This window comes from Dreissena polymorpha, chromosome 12 (assembly GCF_020536995.1).
Source record: "Dreissena polymorpha isolate Duluth1 chromosome 12, UMN_Dpol_1.0, whole genome shotgun sequence".
Classification (NCBI taxonomy): domain Eukaryota; kingdom Metazoa; phylum Mollusca; class Bivalvia; order Myida; family Dreissenidae; genus Dreissena; species Dreissena polymorpha.
Genome location: NC_068366.1, coordinates 17,858,885 through 17,884,895, shown reverse-complemented (window position 1 = coordinate 17,884,895; position 26,011 = coordinate 17,858,885). Strand labels below are relative to the sequence as shown.

The following is a 26,011-nucleotide window of genomic DNA, read 5'->3' as shown; positions in this document are numbered from 1 at the left end:
TTGTTTTAAGGACACATTGTTTGTTCTGCTTATATATTATCCGTGTGGAGCAAACTTGGAAATGATCGCTTATACTTAACCCCGTTGTAGCGTAAAATCTGCAAGACCCGTAAAAACTACAATTTCCGGTTCCGGTCTTTTGAATTGTACGCTAGGCTCCTTAAGAAATGTAAGCCGTACAAAGTGCAAGTCAAATGTTGTTTTAGTTGTCAGATACAGCCGTGATGCTGCTACTATCTCCTTAATCAGGTGGGGCCATATTCATCGGACGTTTCGGCATTGTCTCACTACGTCCTCCTATGGTGTGCCGAGCGAAAGTGATCAATTTCCGTCCAGGAGATAGTAAGCCTCCGCTACACTTCCTCATCTGCCAGGTCTCGTTGGCCAGTCGCTATTCAACTGCCTTGTGTCCCCCTATCCACTTCTCCTCTCTCTTCCGCCATAGCCACAAGGAAGCAGACTCTGTTTCACGTGTACCAACCGATATGACCCTTTTCCGGACTTTTCCTGTAACCCCCAGTCTGCTGAAAGTGCGCCACAGTGATTGCGCTGGGAAACCTCTGCAGCCCACCTCCACCGGGAAACACCATGCCTTCCAGCCTTCCTCTGTTCAGGTATCTGTGAGAGCTTGGTACTTTTCACGCTTCTTTTCGAAGCTCTCCTCGATCCGCTCTTCCCATGGTACTGTGAGCTCCACCATCACAACCTGTTTTGATGCAGCTGACCACAGTACTATGTCGGGTCTCTGGTTTGTCATGGTGATCTCCTGCGGAAACTTGAGCCGTTTCTCCAAGTCTGCTTCCATTCACCAATCTGTTGCCGTTCCAATAATCCCACATGCGCGTTTGGCCTTTGCCCCTTCTCCGGCTCTGACAAAGGAAATGAATAAGGGGCTTTTGTTGGTCGTCTTCTGCGCTTTTTGTGCTTGATCTAGATGATCGGCGATTGAAGCAAGAACCCTGTCGTGACGCCATCTGTATCTGCCATCAGACAGGGCTGTCCTGCATGAGCTCAGGACATGTTCCAGATTCGCTGGTCTTCCATAAAGCTTGCAATCCGGCGTTTCGGCAAGACCCCAAGTCACTAGGTTTGTTGGACTTGGAAGCACGTCGTAGACAGACTTCAGCGGAGAACTAAGTATGTCGCTTTTCATGGTCCAGATCGCATTCCATGTAAGCTTCCTCTGGAGTACTCCCTCCCAGTTCAGCCATTTTCCCTGCTTCCGTAGGGTAACAACTCTGGTGAGCCTTGATTATTCCTCCGTTCGGCGAACATCTTCCTGCACTTGAATGCGCCGGTCTTTTGCACTGGCTTTGCTCCACTGCAAACAGGTGACGCATCCGAAACCTAGTCGCCCCTGTGCGACATTACCGACAATGTCGTTGTGCCGAAGACGATCCTCAGCCTCTTCCACTGCCTTGTCAGCCCTCCACTTTCTCCCGGTGTTGACCTGCACTCCTGCTTCTCTAACCTTCTCATCAGTACTGTCTCGTAGCATTATTACTTTCCGAGCCTTTGTGACCTTCAGTGATTTGAGAGGTATCTGCAGCTTGCTGCCTGTGCAGTACAAACCGAGGCTGGTGAAACTCTTTGGCACCCCCATCCACCTCCTGAGGAATGAATTTATTGTCCTCTCCATTGCTTCCACTGTTGATGACGGTACACTGTACACCAGCAGCGGCCACAATAGGCGTGGTAGGATGCCATGTTGGTAAATCCATGCCTTGAATTTTCCTGGCAGACCACACTTGTCCACATCTTTCAACAAGTTCTCCATTTGCACTACCGTGTCTTTGATACTCTGTTGATCATTGAGTGAGCCTCGTAACCATTTCCCCAGGCACTTCACTGGTTGCTCCTTAACAGTCGGGACCAGCTGATCTTTGATTCGATATCTCGCACTCTCTTGAATCTTTCCTTTCCTCAGAACCATGCTCCTTGATTTCTAGGGTTTGAGCTTCATTCTGGCCCACTCGATAATTTTGCCAATGTCTTGCAGCATCCACCTTTTCTCGACAAACGACTTTGCTGTAATGGTCATATCGTCCATAAATGCCCTCGTTGGAGATTGGATACACCCCGAAGTAATTTTGGGTCCTATGGATGGCTTCTCCGCATATTTCACTATCAGATTAATGGCCGCGGCAAACAGTACCACTGAAATTGTGTACCCGGTAACGATGTCTACTTCCAGTCTCTGCCAATCAGTGGTTATTTCCCTCGTCGAAATAGTGCCGCAACATCTGCCGAAATCGAATGGGTACATGATACAGTCTTTTGTATCATATGATGCGGAACAGAGCCATATGCATTCGCTAGGTCAAGCCAGATCACCGCGATGTCTCCTTTGTTCTCGCGTGCTTCCTTGATGATTTGGGTGATGACACTGGTATGCTCGACCACAGGAGGGAAGCCCCTAGTATATATATATATATATATATATATATAGATATAGATATATATATATATATATATATAGATATATATATATATATATATATATATATATATATATATATATATATATATATATATATATATATATATATATATATATATATATATATATATATATATGCTATAATAGAAACAAGGAGTGCAACTTCATTTGCCGAAAAACTACACCATCTTTACTGTAAACCATGTAACTCGAACAATTTTTAACGAATCAACTTCACACCGGTTGTTTTCGAAAGCTAATACAATAATTTAGCAGGAACACTTCATACGTGTCAGTGCTTAACAATTTCTTTCACTCCCTCATTAGTTCCTTCCTCCACCATCGGTTTTCTTTTAGATGACCGTTTCTTTTGTGATTTTTCTTTAAATGGTCTATATTCCTGAACTTCCAAAACTTTTTTAAGCTTAGACCATGTATTAAGGTAGCGCACCTCTTATGATTTCCCGCGATTTCTTCGAAGGTTGAAGAGCCTACTATTAGGTGCCGTAGCCTAGTGGTTAAGGCGATAGACTAGAAATCTTTTGGGATATTCCCGCGCAGGTTCGAATCCTGCCGACGACGTATACTTTTTTGCGACGCGTTTGATTTATTTTCTAACGTAATTTGATTTAATATGGCATATAAGCTATATTTATTGTTAAATATGTTGCAATTTTTATGCACATTCTTCAATTATTAAAATTAAAACAACGTTATGGCGAAATTGGGTGATTTACTGTTGAAAATACGAACCATGCATGTTGCATTTTTATTTCAAAAAGTAAACGGTAAATCTGTCTAGTTCTTGGTATTTTTGCTGTATATAGTGTTTCTACAAAAACTAAGTTTAAAATGTGACTTAAATGATACTATTTTGAATTTTATGACACTTTGTTTTTAACCGACCCAATTTTTACTTGGCTGAAATCACTTACATTTCATGGCGCTCTTCCATAGATAGAAATTTGTAAAAAATAAATATCTGTAAAAGAATACTTATTCCATCTTGTTTAAACTTTAAACACCTTTACAGCATCTGTACACACCAACTGCATGCCCATATTTGGAAATTTGAATGAATTATGGAACTTTTATGTACCCCAGGGGTGAAAATAAACTGGACAAAAGCCGAGAGTGGGGGTGGTTTTGAAAAAATCGGTATATTTAAAAAAAAAAGCATGGAAAGCCTACCTACAAATTTGCATGTAGTTCAGTGAAATGATGCTGATTAAGAAAATAATTAATCAGATTATATTTGGATATGTGCCCATTAGAGGTGCGCTACCTTAATTCGATACTTTTTAAGCCACATCACTATACTCGTAAACTTGAGATCAAATAGAAAATAGTACTGTCGTTTAACACAACAACACTAAATATCTAAATAAAATTAAAAGCCGATTGTATTAGGTGGGTAAGAAAAATGGTTATTACTGTGCAGTCCGCACAGGCTATTCAGGGAAGACACTTTCCGCTGTAATGATATTTATCGTTAGCAAAAATCCAGTTTAGGCAGAAAGTGTTGTCCCCGATTAGCCTGCACAGGCTAATCTGTGACGACACTTTACGCACATGCATAAAAACCCCTTTTTACAGAGCACGACTCAATTATATTAATTTTACGACCCTGTATCACACCGTACGGGGTCAGTATGAAGCCGTGTAACTATGTACAAACACTGCAAGCCTTTCTATATGAATGTTTAAAGAAGAGACCTCAGGCGTGAAGCAAAGTTTGTGTTTCCGCTAGGCTATCCGGCATTTATGTTTGGTGCCGTTTTGAGTTGGTATTCCTAGTTGAATGTGTGTTGATTCGATCGTAAGATGTAAAAGAGCGAAGGTAAAATCGCTTTAGTTACAAGGTCAACGCGCTTTCAAGTGCTGAAGTGAGCACATACATATGCCAAGGTTGCACGCAGATATGCTCCCGGACCTCCATAGCTCTGCTCGCGTTATATCGTCAAGATGCTCAGCCGCGCGCTCAAAGGAGTTCACGTGTGCTTATAATGAAATTTATCTGCGAACGTGAAGATGTCCACGTGCATTGTTTAATGTTCACAAAGATTTTAAAACAATTCAAATTTCTTACAGAACACTGAATATTTACATGATCTCAGCTCAATTACCGGTATATGAGTAAACGTACCGTGGATAGAAGAAACTTACATACGCATTGGCACCGGGAGGCGATACTACGATAATACGACAGTAAGTGCGACAGTACGATGATGATGACGTGACACAACAGCAAACTGACGATAATGCGACATCACGACTCATAAATCTCCCATTTTGGTCGTCTTTTTTTTCCTGTTGGACAGGGGCCCAAACAACACCAAAACGACATTGATATGCGCCGATACGTCATTCGCTACAAATTTCGTTCTCTCGTGTTGGCGTGTCGGTTGGTTATCGGCCCGTCTATTTTGGCGATCTGTCGTTCGTGTTTTCGTTTTGGCGGCGGGGTACAGACTTTTTGGTTTCGCTTCTGTTGTGTTCGCGGCTATAAATGTTGCCTGCACGTGGGCACGCCAAAAGGCCAGGTACCTTCATTTGTCTTTTCGTCGGCTGTGTCAGTCGTTCTGGCGACCTGGAAACCCGCCAGAACGATATGACAGAAATCTGCCCCAGAGAGTTATCAATGAATGGACCGCGTAACTCGACAAGGTCTAAATTAGTTTGATAAAAAATCGAAGCGAAGACATGATATAAATGAATAATTTTCTGATATCACAAATGCGATGTGTGAAATAAATTATGTCAAGATAGTGTTTTTATATTTCACAAAACGGTCCTCATATTTTTATATTAACAAATCGATTTTTAAACAAGAGCACCGCAAAACGGGTGCCACGCTCGGCTGCGAAAGCTTGTCAGAGATTTTATTTTTAAGATATCACAGTGACCTTGACCTTTGACCTTGTGACCCAAAATGGGTGTGGCGTGTAAAACGCATCAAGGTGCATCTACATACGAAGTTTCAAATTTGTAGGTGGAAGCACTTTGATTTTAGAGGCAATGTTAAGGTTTTTGTTAAAGTTATATATTAGAGGTCACAGTGACCTTGACCTTTGACCTAGTGACCCAACAATGGGTGTGGCATGTAGAACTCATCAAGGTGCAACTACATATGAAGTTTCAAAGTTGTAGGTGGAAGCACTTTGATTTTAGAGCCTATGTTAAAGTTTGATATTAGAGGTCATAGTGACCTTGACCTTTGACCTAGTGACCCAAAAATGGGTGTGGCGTGTAGAACTCATCAATGTGCATCTACATATGAAGTTTCAATGCTGTAGGTGGAAGCACTTTGATTTTAGAGCCAATGTTAAGGTTTTAGCACGACGCCTACGGCGGACGAGCTGGCTATGACAATAGCTCGGGTTTTCTCCGAAAACAGCCTCGCTAAAAATCAGAAATGCATTTCTTAGTACATGTATCTAACATGAATTCTATATCAGAAATTCATTTCTTAGTACATGTATCCGAAGTGAATTATTAAATTTAGAACGATTTCTTATTATGACGACTAAAAGCATGATAAATGAATATAATATAGTAATTAATCAGCATCGTGCTTCTCAGGATGCCCCATGTATTGCCGGTCACATCAAGTTCAAACAAATGACACATACATGGCGCCGACAAAACAGTTTAGACTGGTTTCGGCCCTTTAAAATATATTCAGCCTGGCAAAGATATCTCTCACAATAAATAAACCGCCTTATGCCAAAATGATAATCAATAGCATGGAACACTTTATCATACTTATGTATAATTCATGTGAATCGGTCACGCTAATAATATATGATAGCGTTTCCTCAAATAGACCGACAAAATCCAATACCCCACCGGCGATCGTTAACTTGTCTGACTTAATAGATATGCCAATTCAGCATTTACGTCCCAAAAGAAACCCATACACAACAGGTCCATTATCGGGATATTATAACATGCCGACATGACGCCGATATTAACGGGGCATTAAATACCATGAGAATGTGAAGGTTACGTCAAAGTCCGGCAACCTTAATCCGATCTTTTCACACCAGGTGATTTCTAAAATCGGCAATATCGTGCGTCGTATGTGATTTGAGACAATAGGAATGACCACCATTGCATTCATTTAAGTATGACAAATATTGTGTTATAAAATGATTTTAGGTTTACACGAAGACGATGATTCCAACAATTAAACTTTAATCATACTACAAAACAAGATATTGGAGAGTTGGATGTTGACGCGTGCTGCATGTGGCATATAGAAGAATACCACTGACAATCAATGATAGGGTGTACCAATACAATTCTACAGGATATCGTTCAACATCCGCGCAGAGAATCGACTGGAACCTGCATAGCTGGATCAAACCTCTGCCGTCATAACCAACAGTGTGATGATAGCCAAGCCACGTGGTACAATAATGCATTAAACCCCCTTTTTAAATATAGGTAAAGTATTTTCTTTTCTTATTTAGAACCTAAACTTATACACTGTATTATACACTGTATTCAAAATATAAAAAACAATGATACTATTTGTCATAATATTATACTTTAACAAAAGAACTAGAGCTTTGTCACAGACGTGACCAATACAGCCACATGCCGCACTGACACAGAATATTTTGCATGTTGTCTTCACAAAAAACAGTGGACACCATGCTCAATGTTTAAAACGCACTAAGTAACCCCGTGACCTAGTTTTTGACCCGGTATGGCCCATGTTCGAACTTTTCCTACACATCATCTAGATACACCAAGTGTGGTGAAGATCGGATGAAAACTACTTGAATTAGAGAGCGGACACCATGCTGAATGCGTGAAACGTACTAAGTGACCCCGTGAACTAGTTTTTGATCTGGTATGGCCCATGTTCGAAACTTGATCTTAAGATCATCTAGGTAAAACTTCTGTCCAAGTTTGGTGAAGATCGGATGAAAACTACTTGAATTAGAGAGAGGAAACCATGCTGAATGTTTAAAAACGCACTAAGTGCCCCGGTGACCTACCCAGCATGGCCCATGTTCAAACTTGGCGTAGAGATCATCTTGATAAAACTGCTAAACAAGTTTGGTGAAGATATTGGATGAAAACTGCTTTAATTAGCGGACAGCATGCTGAATGTTTAAAAAGCACCAAGTGACCCAGTGACCTAGTTTTGACCCGGCATGACCCATATTCAAACATGACCTAGATTTCATCTAGATACAACATCTGACCAAGTTTGGTGAAGATCCGATGAAAACAACTTGAATTATAGGGCAGACACTTTATACGGACCGAACAACTGACCGACAGACAAGTTCACTCCTATATATCCCCCTAAACTTCGTTTGTGGGGGTTTAATAAAATCCTACCAAATCTAGTAGGATTTTCTTGTGATGACATACATTGCATGGAACAACAACTCTGCGTGGAGATTGGAAATTGTTAACACATCTAAAAGGGAAATAATAGGATTGTCCATGAGAATATTTATTAACGTGTTAAAATCTACTTGATATCAATGTTGCAAAACAATAAACATATTGTTGAGCCTTTTACACAAAGCAAAACTTTATAAATAAAGTGTCCTAGATATTTGAAGACTGACTCCCATAAACGATACAAACAGCATGTATGTCTCAACCCCTAAAAGTTTAAATTTAAAGTACTTTAATCATTTATCAAATAGAGACAAAAAACACTTAAATTTTACAAGAGGACCTCTAAAAAAGGATATCGAAATTAAATATTTAGTATTACAATCATTTATAATACAGATTAAACAAGAGCACCGCATAGCGGGTGCCAACGCTCAGCTGCAAGAGCTTGTCAGTATTTTTTTTTATAGAGGTAACAGTGACCTTGACTTTTGACCTAGTGACCCAACAAGAGATGTGTTTGTCAGAAACACAATGCCCCCTACTGCGCCACTTTGAAATAAAATTTATATTTATCATTTGGCAGGTATAGACATCATCTCCCTTTAAAGCTTTATTTCTTCCCTTGGATTTTGTCCAATCCAACCGGGGGAGGGGGGGGGGGAGGTCTGTGGACAGTTAAAAATGACCAAGTCAGACATCACTGACAACCAAGGCCTGTGGTTTATCAAAGAGATCATAGCCAGAGTTCATCGTGTATGTATGGACATAAGTCCACTGATATTTAATGAAAACTAGCATTCACAAATTAGAACAGGTAAGAAATGATAATTATATCAAGAGATGTGTTCGTCAGAAACACAATGCCCCTTATTGTGCCGCTTTGAAATAAAATTGCTATTTATCATTTGGCAGGCATAGAAATCATCTCCCTTTAAAGCTTATTACTTCCCTTGAATTTTGTCCAATCCAACCGGGGTGGGGGGGAGGGTCTCACAGTCAATTATGTATGACCATGTCAGACATCACTGACAACCAAGGCCTGTGGTTTAAAAGAGATTATAGCCAGTTTTTTTTTTCTTTTTCATAAAATTAAAAAAAGATTATAGCCATAGTTTTTTTTTCTTTTTCATAATTGATCATGTATCTATGGACGAAAGTCCACATGTATGTAATGAACATCAAAGAAATTATAATTATATCATTAAAAAAAAACCTTTGACAAATCAATCATTTGAGTTATAAATAATCAAAATAATAAATCTGTACAGTAACTGTGAAAAGAACTTCAATTCTTGGTAAGGAAATATATAATATGAGATTTATTATTATATAAATTACTTCCCTTGAAAATAATTGTCTCCAACAAATCTCTATTTTTAGTAGCAAATAATTAAAAGTCACTACCGTGACTGTGATTGACCACTCAAAATGTGCAGCTCCATGAGATACACATGCATGCCAAATATATAAAGTGGCTATGTTCAATATTGAATAAATATCTCCCTTTTTAAAGCTTATTACTTCCCTTAAATTTGTATTTTTTACCGTAGACCGTAAAGGATGACCTTGACCTTTTACCACACTGTGTTTGTCAGGAACACAATGCCACCTACTGCGCCGCTTTGATTTATTTAAGGTAGCGCACCTCTAATGATTTCCCGCGATTTATTTTACGATCATTGCCGATCTTCAATGATCGCTTATTTCCGAGAGATGCATTTTATTTGTTTCAAACTTCGAATTTTGATATATGTTTAACTTATTCATTTAGAATACATTATTTTCACTATAAATATTGACTTTGATCCAATTATCATCTGAAAAATACGATTTCGCGATTTCTTCAAAGATCGAGCGAGCTTTTTTACCTGTTTACTTATGGATATCTAATTTAAGATTGCACTGATGTGATGTAGTCGTGGCCGAGTGGTTAAGGCGATGGACTAGAAATCTTTTGGGATCTTCCCGCGCAGGTTCGATTCCTGCCGTCATCGCATACTTTTTTGCGACGCGTTTTATTTCTTTTCTAACGTAATTTGATTTAATATAGCACATAAGCTATGCTTATTGTTAAATATGTTGAAAATTGTATGCACATCCTTCAATTTTAAAATTAAAACAACGTTATGGCTAAATTGATTAATTTACTGCTGAAAATACGAATGATGCATGTTGCATTTTTATTTTTATTTCAAAAAGTAAACGGTAAATCTGTCTATTTTTTTGGTATTTTTGCTGTATATAGTGTTTCTATAAAAACTTAGTTTAAAATATAACTTAAATGATACTATTTTAAATTTTATGACACTTTGTTTTTAACCGACCCAATTTTTACTTGGCTGAAATCACTTACATTTCATGGCGCTATTCCATAGATTAAAATTTGTAAAAAAGAAATGTCTGTAAAATAATACTTATTTCATCTTGTTTAAACTTTAAACAACTTTACTGCATCTGTACACACCAACTGCATGCCCATATTTGGAAATGTGAATGAATTATGGAACTTTTATATACCCCAGGGGTGAAAATAAACTGGACAAAAGCCGAGCGTGAGGGTGGTTTTGAAAAAAATCGGTATATTTTTTTAAAAAGCATGGAAAGCCTACCTACAAATTTGCATGTAGTTCAGTGAAATGATGCTGATTAGGAAAATAATTAATTAAATTATATTTGGATATGTGCCCATTAGAGGTGCGCTACCTTAACAAAATTATATATGTGGGCAGGTCAGATAACTATGTCCATTTAAAGCTTATTACTTCCCTTGACTTTGTTTTTTCGACCCTAGACCTTGAATGATGATGTTCACCTTGAAATTTTACCACTCAAAATGTGCAGCTCCATGAGATACACATGCATGCCAAATATCAAGGTGCTATCTTCAATATTTAAAAAGTTATGGCCAATGTTGAGGTTTAAGCACGACGCCTACGGCGGACGGCAGATCGGCGGACGACGAGCTGGCAATGACAATAGCTTGGGTTTTCTCCGAAAACAGCCTCGCTAAAAAACACCTTTCATTCACAAAGAACCTCTAACAAAAGGATATCAAGATGCATACTTTTTTGACAAGCGTTATGCATTTTCTTCAATAGTATATATTATGTTATGGTACAGTACCGTTAATTCAAGATGTATAAGTCCCAACTTCTTAACAACAACAAACATGCAAACCCCTTACAAATATGACTAATTGTTATTTCACAATTTAAAATAATACATTCAAATTCACTGTTTATGCATTCACAACTGTTACTGGGTAAAATAAATACACAATAGTAAACGGCAATAAATATGCATAGTTTACATACACAAACTGCTTACATAATAAACAGCATCACAATTACCGGTCGTTTAATACATACACTAAAGAGCAAGTCCAACATGACAAAAATGAACAATATTAGTCAACCATTATTTTACTGAAATATGTATACATGTATGTGTCTTAAATTTCACTTAATTTGTTCTGCATTGTGGTATAAAATACACATACGCAACACCATCAAATATGAAAATATCAAACTTTAACATGTACATAAAACGTTCATTACAGCAGGAGACTAAGGTTTGTGTTGCATCAGGAAAGGTAAACAATAGTATTTTCATGTACAGTTACATGAGAAAAGACTAGAAATTCATGTCAGTTTACCCTAAAAATCTGGTGCTATTTCGAATCATTTGTGAATTTCGTAATGTCAATAAATGGTGCCCACAACCCAGCCCAGTCATTAACATGTGAAATTGTGGAAAGAATTTTAAGTATTTGATGTTCCTGTGACATTGGGCTTTGATATGATTTGCTTGTACAGTGTTTTGAAGCATCTATCAACTGCCCTAATACAATAAATGTTACAATATTCAATCATGCAGATCATTGATTGAAATAATGCAATTAATATATCAAAATTAAGGTTTGAGCACTAAAGAAAAAAATATTATTGAAACTAAACAACAAATATCACAGACTACTGACTAGCTATCATCAGTTGATATTGTTAGTTGCACCATCTGTCTGACTGATGACAACTTCACTAGGAATCTTGTCACAAGTACTGGCAGACATGTTTTCACCAATACCACATTCATCAGGGTGCCCGAGATTGTTTCCCTTACAAGTATCAGCAGACAGGTTTTCACTGGTACCACATTCACCAGGGTGTCCCAGACTGGTTGCCTGCTGCAGCAAAGACTGTGGACTGGTTCCCGTCATGGAGTAAATAGCCACGCCAAGTATAATCCCAGCAAATGCCACAAAATAAAGTATGTGGAACTGAAACAAATCATGGTTACCAAAAAAAAATGGTCACTGAATTTACCTTGGATTTGTTTGCAGTCTTTAGCAGTATTTCCATCATATGAACTGTGCTCTGGGAAAACTAGGCTTAATGCATGTAAGTTAAGTGTCATCAAAGATTAGCCTATGCACTCTGAACATAGCTAGATTCTTGTTCATAAAAGATATACTTTAAACAAAAAAATGTCACGTATAGTGAAAGTGTCATCCCTTCTTTGCCTGTGGCAACAGTACAGGCTAATCTGGGATGACACTTTATGCTCTTGCATCAAGCCCAGTTTTCCCCCAACTCAGCTCATTAAACTACACACACTAATGCTGGGCAAGCTTTACAGATCTTAGAAGCTTACAACACAATGTACTACAAGCACAAACTTCTTAATGCCGGTATTACCAAATTGCCTTGACTTGGGGGAGAAATTTGTTAGCAATTATTCATGATCAATTCACAAACAAGTACATAACCATGCCAGTATACCAACCACAAACCCCAGATTGGCAGCCCAGCATGCTACCAACTAAGCTAGCAGTTCCCTATTTTTATCAACCGTGTATTCAAAATGTTATACAAATGTAGACTGAATAGAAACTATCTAGAACATCTTAGTTTAAACCTATTTATTTAAGCTTGATTGCATAGAAAGCCTAAGGCTTATTTGAAACGTTCTCGAGTTCGTTTCCTGGGCCTAGAACCAGTACTTGGTATTACCTGATGTCTTATATAAATGATAATTAATTATTTTTGGCTATTTCCTTGTAGAAAAAGAAATTTGCAATGTTTTAAACTGTTACCGGTGAATATCGAACTGTTGACCGGTCAACAGTTTGAACTGTTGCCTGCTGGAATAATGACGTCATTTCGTCGATAAAATGACGTCATTTTAAAGTTAAACAGTCAAATTTATTTATTTTATCGATTACTGTTGTGTGTAAATAAACATTTAGTTTGCTGTTATTTCTATGTTGGAAATTTGATCAGGTAATAAAACACTTGTTTCATGGATGCTTGGTGAACAGTCAAAACTGTTGTCCCTCGGTATCAGGGCTGACATTTGGAACTGTTGCCCGAGGCCGACAATACCAAAGTCATCCCTGATACCTTGGGAAACAGTTTTGACTGTTCACCGCGCATCCATGAAATAAGTGTATAATGTCTCTGGAGGAGATCTAAAGAACACTCTCAAAGTGGGGATCAAACCTGTGATCTCTCAGTCATCCTTAAAAAAGAATATGTATGATAAGAAGTATCAAGCCAATCAGTCAAACCGTTCACAAGTTATCGAGCGGAAACAATTTTTACTCTTGGTGAGACAGGGATCTTTGACCTAGTGACCCCAACTTTAATTGGGCTCATATAAAGGCAAAGGCCAACGCACATGTGAAGAATCAAGCCAATTTGTCAATTCATTTATTAGTTATTGATTGGAAATTAACTGGTCTAACGACAGACAGACCAACTGACAACCACTAAAACAATATACACCCTCTTATTTAAAGGAGGCCATAAAAACCCTAAAAATACACTAAGCACTAGGATCTGAGGCTAACCAGAGCCCTGCTTTCATGGCTTTGACAGTTGCCCAATCAGAGCCTTTCATTCATTGTTTTGAAAGTCACCCAATCAGAGCATTGCTTTCATGGTTTTCAAAGTCAGCCAATCACAGGATTGCTTTCATGGTTTTGAACGTTAAAGTTACCTTGTAGTTGAAGAGGAATAGTCCAAAGAGCAGAGTGTAGAAGTCTGCAGACAGTATCGAAAGATTTACAGTGGTAGCGCTGGTCAGTTGTATCACCACCGTCATACATGAGTAGAGTGTGAACAGGCAGACCACGAACACAACCAGGGGTATCACTGAAATATCAAAACCACTGGTATCACTGAAATATCACAACCACTGTTATCACTGAAATATCACAACAAGGGGTATCAGTGATATATCACAAACACTGTTATCACTGAAATATCACAACCAGTGGTATCAGTGATATATCACAACCAGGGATATCACTGAAATATCACAACCACTGTTATCACTGAAATATCACAACCAGGGGTATCAGTGATATATCACAACCAGTGGTATCACTGAAATATCACATCCAGTGGTATCACTGAAATATCACAACCAGGGGTATTAGTGATATATCACAATCACTGTTATCACTGATATATCACAACCAGTGGTATCAGTGATATATCACAACCACTGTTATCACTGAAATATCACAACCAGGGATATCACTGAAATATCACAACCACTGTTATCACTGAAATATCACAACCAGGGGTATCAGTGATATATCACAACCAGTGGTATCACTGAAATATTACATCCACTGGTATCAATGAAATATCACAACCAGGGGTATAAGTGATATATCACAACCAGGGGTATAAGTGATATATCACAATCACTGTTATCACTGAAATATCATAACCAGGGGTATCAGTGATATTTCACAACCACTGTTATCACTGAAATATCACAACCAGGGATATCACTGAAATATCACAACCACTGTTATCACTGAAATATCACAACCAGACGAGACTGGTGGTATCAGTGATATATCACAACCAGTGGTATCACTTAAATATTACATCCAGTAGTATCACTGAAATATCACAACCAGTGGTATCACTGAAATATCACAACCACTGGTATCACTGAAATATCAAAACCAGTGGTATCACTGAAATATCACAACCAGTGGTATCACTGAAATATCACAACCAGTGGTATCACTGAAATATCACAACCACTGGTATCACTGACATATCACATGCAGGGGTATCACTGAAATATCATGACCACTGGTATAAATATTCACTGAAATTCTATGCAATCGAGCTAAAATAAATAGGTTTAAACAAAACTAACAGTTTACAAAGTTACTAGCTATGCACTAAGTGGTTTAAAATGTCATTAACAAGGAAATTACCAGTTTACAATGTTACCAGCTATGCACGAAGCCGTTAATGATGTCACTAACAAGGCACTTACCAGTTTCATATGAAGTAAGATCTAATGTGGCAATTTCATCCCCTTCTAGTACTGCACTGAAAGGAAAACAAAACATGCCTTATAGTTACTTCAAATAGGAACCATACAAGGGAGAAAAAACAGTTTAAATCCATTTCCTTTCAATGAAAGATTATGTGCAGAAAACACACATGCAGACAGCTTATTTGCTTTGTTACTCGTCTAATTGATCTAATTTTGTTTATGCAGAATTAAATATAAATCTGTATGCACTCTGATTGCACTGATGTTTCTCGACAATGAACTTTGTCAATTTAGTTTGCACTTACATGTACATTCAAATCCACAATGCACAAAGTCATTATAAACTAAATAATTCTAGATAATACCAGATAGAACAAGGCTAATGTCAAGCAATATGGTCCCTTACCGGCTCAACCATTGTCAGAAATTCCACCATTTCCAGATTTTTTTTGTTGTTGGTGCCATAGCAACCAAATTTTTTGATGTAGAAACAAAATGAAATGACGTGCATAATGTCCATATTGCAATCTATCCATGTTGCAAGTTTCATGAAAAAATATAAAGAACTTTTTAAGTTATCGCAGGATCCAGAAAAGTGTGACAGACAGACAGACTCGCAGACAGACTCACAAAGTGCAAACCATAAGTCCCCTCCGGTGAAACAGGTAGGGGACAATAATCCTATTTAACTTGTGCATAATTCAAACTTCCTTATCCTTTTAAAATTAACAATATTCATTTAAATTGGTAATTTAAGTAAATTTAAAACAACACTGTTTCCTCGCAAAAGAATCAGTTACAAAATTAAAGACTTTGTCTACCAATAATTATTAAAAGCACGCAAATATGGTGTCATAGTTTTTTTGACACAGGTGGTGATTTTTTTTGGCAAATTATTGAAAACTTTGCTGATAAATTATGAGGTTACAGTCAAGAAATGGCCAAATCATGTCAATATTTGACTTTTGAATTTATAATACTTAAAATTAATCTTTGACTGCCAAATGTAAACTTAGTCTTTGAGCTGTGGACACAGTTGTTGATTGTGACATACTATCTCAACATGGTGGACACAGTTGTTAATTGTGACATACTATCTCAACATGGTGGACACAGTTGTTGATTGTGACATACTATCTCAACATGGTGGACACAGTTGTTGATTGTGACATACTATCTCAACATGGCGATCATTTTATTATACCAAAATATTTTATGATTTCTCCCTAAATGATGAAGTTACAAGCTCTAAGAGCTATATTATGGCCATATTTGACTTCAGAAATCTAAGAGTTACCTTGGCATTTGGGCTATAGATCAAAGTGTTACTTTTGACCGGTTTTTCAATGGCGATCAATTGTTGTTAATATTAAAGTGCCAGATAAATTATAAAATTATAGGCCGGAAGCACAAACATAAAACAGCCCTATAACAGATATATGTGCTGCACCATGGAAAGTCGGTTGAATGCCAAATGTTGCCAATGGAACTCCTGTCCATCTGTGCATCTGCAAAAGTCTGATGAAGAGCTACCATGTCTGTTATACAGTTATGCAAGGATTAGTGCCTATTTTAGTGGTCTAAAGTGCAGGTCCACAGGCTGGTCTGCAGCTGAGCTGGGTGAATAAAACATAGGACCCCTTTTTACATGATCCATGCTATATAAAGCTATTTGCATGAGGACTTAACAACAAGAGGGCAAAAATGGCCCTAGTTCGCTCACCTGAGAGGAGTGGATTCATTTAATCTTTACCTAATATCAAACTTGACCTAGATATTGGTCAAACAAACATCCTGGTCAAGTTTCAACATTGTTGAACCAAAACTCTGGCGTAGGGAGTGTTTTTGTTATTGTAAGATTTGAAATGGTGACCTATATTTTGAGTTGACCCCCCTTACCAAACATCAAACTTTGCTTACAAGGATTTTGTATAATATAATGAAAATTTGGACAATCTAAGGGAAATAATTATTGCATTAATTATGTGATTTTGCTCATCATCAAACTTGACTGATATTTTTCAGCAAAATATCATTAAGACAGACATTTAGACAAAGTTGCATGAAGATTGGGCATGAAATGTGACTTCTACAGTAATTACAAGTTTTTTCTTTTTGTTGACCTAGTGACCTAGTTTTTGACCCGGAACATCCCAGTTTCGAACTCAACCGAGATTTCATTGGGACGAAGCTTCTGACCAAGTTTCATGAAGATCAGACAATAAATGTGGCCTCTAGAGTGTTTACAAACAAATGTTAACAGACGTACAGACGGACGTACGACGGACAAACACCGGTCACAAAAGCTCACCTGAGCAATCAGGTGAGCTAAAAATACGGAAAATAATTTAAACATTATAAGTAAGTTTGTAACGATAATTTTAAGTTTTAATGCAAGTGCCCTTCTAGATTAACCGGTGCTGTTGCACAGGCAGCTGGCTCATCAGGTACTACATATTCTTCTTTTATGATATTTTTCATTTAAAAGAGGTCCCTTCTTAGAGAAATCCAGTTAAGGTGACAAGTGTTTTCACTGATAAGCCTGTGCAGACTGCAGAGGCTAATCTGGGATGACAAAAAACACTATTGCATTAAGCCCCATTTTTCCAGAGCTAGACTCATTTATATTCAGACTTTTTTGGGACATACATGTAGAAACCTCAGTTGTTGGGCATGTCTCTGGTAACTGCTCAAACAATTTCACTTACAACTGGATTCCATTCACGAAGGATCCGAAGAGACCGACCATTGCCAGGAACTCCACCTTGTCATACGTGCGCACCACGTACTCCTCACAGACATTGGACACACCATAGAGGCTGGCACCCACAATGATCAGTACATCACCTAGGGCTACATTGCTCGCTGAAGCAGAATATATTTACTAAAAATATTTGCTGGAAAAAGATATGAGCTTTGAGAATAATTGACATAAAGCATGTGAAAAAAGTGTCGTCCCAGATTAGCCGATTAGATTGCTTTCATGGCATTGTTTGTTTGAAGGAATTCTCTTCTTAGAGAAAAACCAGTCATGCGGAAAGTGTCATCCTTTATTATCCTTTGCTGACTGCACAGAATAATCTGGGTTGACACTTTAAAGTCATGCATTTAGCCCAGTTTTCCTATAACGCAGCTCATATATGTGTACCACACACAGACATTCGACACACAATAGAGGCTGGCACCAACTATGATTAGGAAATAGGGCTACATTGCTCGCTGAAACAGATACATATGTTCATTGTAAATGCATGCTTGTAAAGGTTCAGCCCAGATTAGCCTGTGTAGTCCGCACTTTTCACCTAGATATGTTTTCATTAGAGGCTGGCACCCACAATGATCAGTACATCACCCAGGGCAACATAGCTCACTGTATCAGATGTATATGTTCATTGATTTTAGAACGTTCTTTTTCAGATGAAAGAAAGAAATGAGCTGTGCTATGAGAAAACCAAGCTTTATGCATGTGCCTTCAGTGGTATAAGAGATTAGCATGTGCACACTGCACAGGCATACGAACAACACTCTCCAATTAGACTGGATTTTTATGTAAAAAAGACTTCTTTCTGCTTTTTCCTAGAGCATGTATTGAATAAACTGACCATGTTATGCTGGTAAAAACTGATATTTACGTTAATTGTATATATACAGGCAATAACAAGAGTGCAATTGTCACAGCATATGCCATTGATAAAGGTTTTCAAGAACGTACAGAATGAATGGTTACAGAGTGTGACACTCTGTCTCTTCATGCTCAACATTTTGGCCGAGTTATTTGAAAACCCATCCATTCTGGACAAACATTACCTGCTGCATGCCCGCTAGTGTGTTCTTATATTGCTGCTGTTTTGCATATATAAGGCCTATGTAAGGTTTTTGCTCTGATTCTTTGTGAATTACCTACACTCCAAATATACCCTTCACTAATAACAAGTTCTTTGAAATACAGCCCTAAATGCAGCAATCATCTCAAGAGCACCGCATAACCGGTGCCACGCTCGGCTGCGAAAGCTTGTCAGATTTTTTTTCTTTTTTTTAGAGGTCACAGTTACCTTGACCTTTGACCTAGTGACCCAACAAGAGATGTGTTTGTCAGATGCACAATGCCCCCTACTGCACCGCATTGAAATAACATTTCTATTTATCATTTGGCAGGTATAGAAATCATCTCCCTTTAAAGGTTATTACTTCCCTTGAATTCTGTCCAATCCAACTGGGGGGGGGGGGGGGGTCTCACACTCACAGTCAATTATGACCATGTCAGACATCACTGACATAAGTCCACAGGTATGTAATGAACATCAAAGAAATTATAATTATATCATTAAAAAAAAACTTTGACAAATCAATCATTTGGGTTATAAATAATCAAAATAATAAATCTGTACAGTAACTGTGAAAAAAACTTTAATTCTTGGTAAGGAAATATATAATAGGAAATTTATAATTATATGAATTACTTCCCTTGAAAATAATTGTCTGTATCAAATCTCTATTTTTAGTAGCAAATAATTAAAAGCCACTACCGTGACTGTAGATTCACCACTCAAAATGTGCAGCTCCATGAGATACACATGCATGCCAAATATATAAAGTGGCCATGTTCAATATTGAATAATTTTCTCCCTTTTTAAAGCTTATTACTTCCCTTAAATCTGTATTTTTTACCATAGACCGTAAAGGATGACCTTGACCTTTTACCACAATGGTTTTGTCAGAAACACAATGCCGCCTACTGCGTCGCTTTGATTTATTTAACAAAAATATATACTTGGGCAGGTCAGATAACTATGTCCATTTAAAGCTTATTACTTCCCTTAAATCTGTTTTTTTTACCATAGACCGTAAAGGATGACCTTGACCTTTTACCACAATGGTTTTGTCAGAAACACAATGCCGCCTACTGCGTCGCTTTGATTTATTTAACAAACATATATACATGGGCAGGTCAGATAACTATGTCCATTTAAAGCTTATAACTTACCTTGACTTTGTTTTTTCGACCCTAGACCTTGAAGGATAATGTTCACCTTAAAATTTTACCACTCAAAATGTGCATCTCCATGAGATACACATGCATGCCAAATATCAAGGTGCTATCTTCAATATTTAAAAAGTTATGGCCAATGTTAAGGGTTAAGCAAGACGCCTATGGTGGACGGCGAGCTGGCTATGACAATAGCTCGGGTTTTCTCCGAAAACAGCCTCGCTTAAAATTAGAAGTTTAACAAACTAAGTCTAAATTCTTACATTTTTACTTGACAATCAGCAAATGATACAAGTCTGCCTACATGAAACTGACAATCTGAGCAAGCCCTATTCAAAATGAACAATCGAGGGCCCTTAGGTTTGCCTTATGTCCATCACTGATGCTGGACAAGAAATATGATCCAAAACGTCTTTAGGATTGATTTCTAATATTTGACCTTGAATTTCTATCCTGACCTTTCCCAATATTATAGTGTGCTGACTTGAAGATACCACACTGTTAAAAGAAATTTGTACTTAAATCATATGTGAATTGACACGCACAGTTTCTTCCCAGAGTTACTTAGTCTGTCTAAAATAATAAACTGAAAAAGAGGGCCTGAAAGGCCCAAAGTCGCTCACCTGAGATTCAAAGGAACTGTCCTGTTCTGTGCAGCCCATGATGTCATTAGAACAATATGTTCTTACCAACTTTCATGACTAGTGAACACCCTGGCAGCCACGTTTTTCAACAGACCAGAACCATTTCATACACATCTAAGATATCATTTAAACAAATATACTGACAAAGTTTCATGAAGATTCATAAGTCCATATAAGGAAAAATGCCCCGCCCACAGGTGGCCATGTTTTTCAAGCAACTGGAACCACTTTCGAACTTGTCCAAAATATCATTGGGACAAATCTTCTGACAAAGTTTCATGATGATCGTACAATAAATATGGCTTCTAGAGTGTTAACAAGGTTTAACTATAGCTATATAAGGAAAAATGCCACGCCCCTTGGCCAGGTTTCCTGAAAAGTCCCAAACATTGCCTGTCAACCGGACAGGCTGATGGAAAAGTAAGCCTGTCCGGACAAAAATTCACCTGACCGAACAGCGTGAGTTTTTTAATTGAAGAATTAAGTAAAGTTTAACTCATATTTATTGCAATGTGCAGCCTGTGTATAAGTATTGGACAACTATAAGTAATTGATTTTGGAACATATAACATCAAATCATTATGTGTTCTTATGCAAATGTAACACACTGTAATTTTAAAATATGGGATTCATTCAATATAATATGTAATTATGTAGTCAACTTGTACAAAATATACTCTTATATATTCTCCGTACAATATCAATCTTTTACAAAACTATCTGTTTTATATTATCAAAAATAAAATGATAATGGCATTATGCGATATTACACTGATATAAGCACATTTCTGTGTTATTTCATGCGTTCCGACGATACATAAAGCAAAACATTGCTTATATATGATGATGACAACTTCAAATTTGACAATTTCAATCATTTGTATCAGCATTTTTTCATGTGTAATTTTTTGTTACAACCTTTGTAATTGGATAGATGGTAATATGTCGGAACAATGAAATAGCAATTTTCGAAAAACAACAACAAAGGGAGAGTACTCTTAAGAACTAGTAACGTGTTAGTGTTCTTAATGACAAAAAGGCTCGAAATTAACAAAAAGAGTGATTCCAATTGGGTTTAATCGTTCTTTTCGCAAGTATTAGACTTTTCGGTATTTAGTCATATTTTGTTTGGCCTGTCACAAGGACCGGCAATATTAGAAACTTCGCCTGACCATAAAGAATTTTTCCGGACAAGACCGGCGGTCCGGCCTTTTCAGGAAGCCTGTTGGCGGCCATATTTTTCCACCAACCGGAACCATTTTCAAACTCATCCAAGATATCATTGGGACAAATCATCTGACCAAGTTTCATGATAATCGGAAAATAAATGTGGCCTCTAGAGTGTTAACAAGGTTTTACTAAAGCATGATATATAGCCATATTAGGAAAAATGCCCCGTCCACTGGAGGCCATTTTTTTTAAGCAACTGAAACCATTTTCGAACGCATCCAAGATATCATTAGGATAAATCTTCTGACCAAGTTTCATGAAGATCGGAAAATAAATGTGACCTCTAGAGTGTTAACAAGGTTTTACTATAGCCATATAAGGAAAAATGCCCCGTCCCCTAGCAACCATGTTTTTCAACCAACCAGCATCATTTTTAATCTCGTCCAAGATATCATTGCGGTTAATCTTCTGACCAAGTTTCATGAAGATCGGACAATAATTGTGGCCTCTAGAGTGTTAACAAGATTTTACTAGAGCCATATATAGCCATATTAGGAAAAATGTCCAGTCCCTTGGCAGCCATGTTTTTCAAGCAAACGTAACCATTTTCGATCTCATCCAAGATATCATTGAGACCAATCTTCTGACCAAATTTCATGAAGATTGGACAATAAATGTGGCCTCTAGAGTGTTCACAAGGTTTTACTATAGCCATATATAGCCATATAAGGAAAAATGCCCCGCCCATTGGCAGCCATGTTTTTTAATCAAACGTAACCATTTTTTAACTCGTCCAAGATATCATTGAGAACAATTTTCTGACCAAATTTCATGAAGATTGGACAATAAATGAGGCCTCTAGAATGTTAACAAGGTTTTACCATAGCCATATAAGAAAAACTGCCCTGCCCCCTGACGGCCAAGTTTTTTCACCGATCTGGACCATTTTCGAACTCGTCCGAGATATCAATGAAACCAATGTTTTGACCAAGTTTCATGATGATTGGGGAAAAATTGTGACTTCAAGAGTGTTTACAAGGTTTCTCTATAGCCATATAAGGAATACTGCCCCGCCCCCCTGGCGGCCATGTTTTCAACGGACCGGAACCATTTTTGAACTCAACCAACATATCATTTAGACAAACATTTTGACAAAGTTATATGAAGATCAAATGGGCATCAAATGTGACTTTTACAGTGTTCACAAGGTTTTTCTTTTTTTTTACCTAGTGACCTAGCTTTTGACCCAGCATGACCCAGTTTCGAACTCAGTCTCGAGGTATCAATGGGACAAATGTTCTGACCAAATTTCATGAAGATCAGACAATAAATGTGGCCTCTAGAGTGTTCACAAGGCAAAATGTTGAAGATGGACGACGCACGACGGACGATGGACAAAAAGCGATCACAAAAGCTCACCATGAGCATGTTGTGCTCAGGTGAGCTTAAATACATGCATATACAATGTAATACAAAAATGAGCCTCATTCTGTGAAAACTTAGCATTATGCATGTGTGTTTAAAGTAGTCCTAGATTAGCCTGTGCAACCCTGACTGCACAGGCTAATCTGGGAAGACACTTTAAACACATGTATTAAGCCCAGTTTTCCCAGAATGCAGCTCAAATTATATAGTAAGTTACCAGAGTTATCGTTCTTGCCTACTAGTATGTCAGTAAGCACTAGACCAGTCATTCCCAACAGACAGATGACAGCACCAATCAGATGCTGGGCCCGATATCGAGCCCCGAGACAGAGTCGCGACAGAATCATCACACTGAATAGGCTAAAACAATCAAGGAGCTGAAATATAGTGAAATTTTCATTAGACCAATATACCAAGCAAAAACTCCAAACTCACATATCACTGTTTTTAATATGCAAATGAAAAGATACCAATCGGTCAATATGACCAGAGTTGATCAAGCCACGTAAACAATAATTTCTTTGATGACAAAAATGTATAATAAAAAATATATATATAGGATCTGGCACGAGTTGTCATATCATACCATATTTTATTAAATGAGTTCAGGAATTTTGTTGGTAAGCAAGCCTTTTGGCGACAACGAGTGTCAGATCTTTTTATCACATGCTTTTAAATGAGCAAATTAAATATTTACGCAAACATATAAATGATATATCCCGTATGTTGTTAACATTTTATGACGTCATTTGACATTGCAACGTCATTTCAGCAAAATAATAAAATGTGATTGGTCAATTGAACTAAAACTAAGCCCATGAAAACGCTTAAAAAGTATATTACACATGTGTAAGATAAAAATATTCTTAATGGTTATATTACATGGGAAACAGGACATGGCATGTGATAAAATATAAATTAACACTATTTTATAAAAAACAAGGAATATGTTTGTCAGAAAAACTTTGTCCCATTTTGCGCCGCTTTGATTTTTTTTTGGACCTTTGACCTTGAAGGATGACCTTGACATTGAGCTTTCACCACTCAAAATGTGCGGCATGTGTTTGTCAGAAACACTTTGTCCCCTTCTGCGCCGCTTTGATTTTTTTTTTGGACCTTTGACCTTGAAAAATGACCTTGACCTTTTACCACTCAAAATGTGCAGCTCCATAAGATAGACATGCATGCCAAATATCAAGTTGCTTTCTTCGATATTGCAAAAGTATTCATAAAATGAGCGATTTTGGCCACATATATTTGACCTCTGACCTTGACGGATGACCTTGACCTTTCACCACTCAAAATGTATAGCTCTATGAGATACAAATGCATACCAAATATCAAGTTGCTATCTTGAATATTGAAAAAGTTATTGCAAATGTTAAAGTTGGAGCAAACAGACCAACAGACAGACAGGGCAAAAACAATATGTCCTCCACTATAGTGGGTGGGGGACATAAAAAGAGAGTATTTAAATGGAAATTAAGCCCTTTGTCACAAACCTGACAGTCAGACTAAAAAGACCCCATCACCAACCCATCACCACTTTGTCATAGGCATAGCAGGGCACATAACTAAGGAACAAGTGGATCACTGGACATTGAAAATGGTCTTCACTTCATGGTGACAACATATTTCAAGTTTGAATAAAATTGCTTGACAAACGTGAAAGAAGTTTTCTCCAAAAACTTATAACATTGCATGTAGACAAAGCTACAGACAAACCGACAGAGTGCCTAAAAAAAAAGCCCTCCCAAACACCAAACATCATTTGCGACGGTTTAATGAGGATAGTTGTAAAACATTCATTTTAGAAAAATTATTTCATGAATCTATGCTACATTTCTGTTACAATTGAAGTTGAATTTTTGTTTAGGAAAGTCTTCTACTTCATCTACGCGGTTCACTAACACTTTTAAATATGTCATAATAAAGTTTTCACCAACCTGAAAGCCATGTTTATGATGTTATTTTTAAAAAAGGAACAAATTAAATAATATAAAACAGAGCCACCCCAAGAGTTTGAAAACTACTACATAATGTAAGAATTGATTATAAGACTGTGTAGTTGTTACAAATTAAATGTTAAACACAATTAATTGAATGAAAAATGTTCAATCTTAACATAAATTTTGATTATAAAAGAGCCTCCCTCTTGGAAAACGGGACTGGATGTGCTTAAAGTGTCGTCCTAGATTGGAATGTGAAGTCTGCACAGGCTAATAAGGGAGGTCACTTATGGCTTTTATTGTTTTTTTTCCATATAAAGCTAGTCTTTTCTAAATAAAAATTCTGAATAGGTGAAAAGGGCTGTTCCAGATTAGCATGTGCAGACTGCACAGGCCAAATGGGGACAACACTTTATGTACATGCATTTAAGACCCGTTTTCCCACAGCAATGCTTTAAAAAAAACAGTAAACATGTTTCACCTGCCTGCACACTTGTAACAGTGGTGTAAGCGTACGCCTTGACAACCAAGTAATTGGCCTCTACATCTACGATGGCTATGAGCGCGTACTTCCATCCCCAGGACTTCATGATCTCCTTGAGTGATCTCCCTTGTTTGCGGCAGGACAGAATGGTGGTGAACACCACACATAGCAGCACGTAGTTGAAGAAACTCTGAGCTGGAGGTTACATCAAGTATGAAACACTTAATGAAAAATATG

The 26,011-nt window shown here is 37.6% G+C and overlaps 1 protein-coding gene across 5 annotated transcripts in view; it reads right to left on the bottom strand.

Moving 5' to 3' along the window:
* Positions 1–10,858: 10,858 nt before the first annotated feature.
* LOC127854300 (solute carrier family 35 member F2-like) overlaps positions 10,859–26,011 on the bottom strand; it is a 154,737-nt gene continuing 139,584 nt past the window's right edge. For all 5 annotated transcript variants that reach the window (XM_052389390.1, XM_052389392.1, XM_052389391.1 and 2 more), the window contains 6 exons: positions 25,776–25,969; positions 23,559–23,718; positions 17,824–17,980; positions 15,113–15,168; positions 13,805–13,959; positions 10,859–12,083 (listed from right to left, as the gene is read on the bottom strand). In XM_052389390.1, the coding sequence (XP_052245350.1) occupies positions 11,796–12,083; positions 13,805–13,959; positions 15,113–15,168; positions 17,824–17,980; positions 23,559–23,718; positions 25,776–25,969 (1,010 nt within the window). In that variant the 3' untranslated portion in view covers positions 10,859–11,795. The remainder of the gene's footprint in view (positions 12,084–13,804; positions 13,960–15,112; positions 15,169–17,823; positions 17,981–23,558; positions 23,719–25,775; positions 25,970–26,011) is intronic.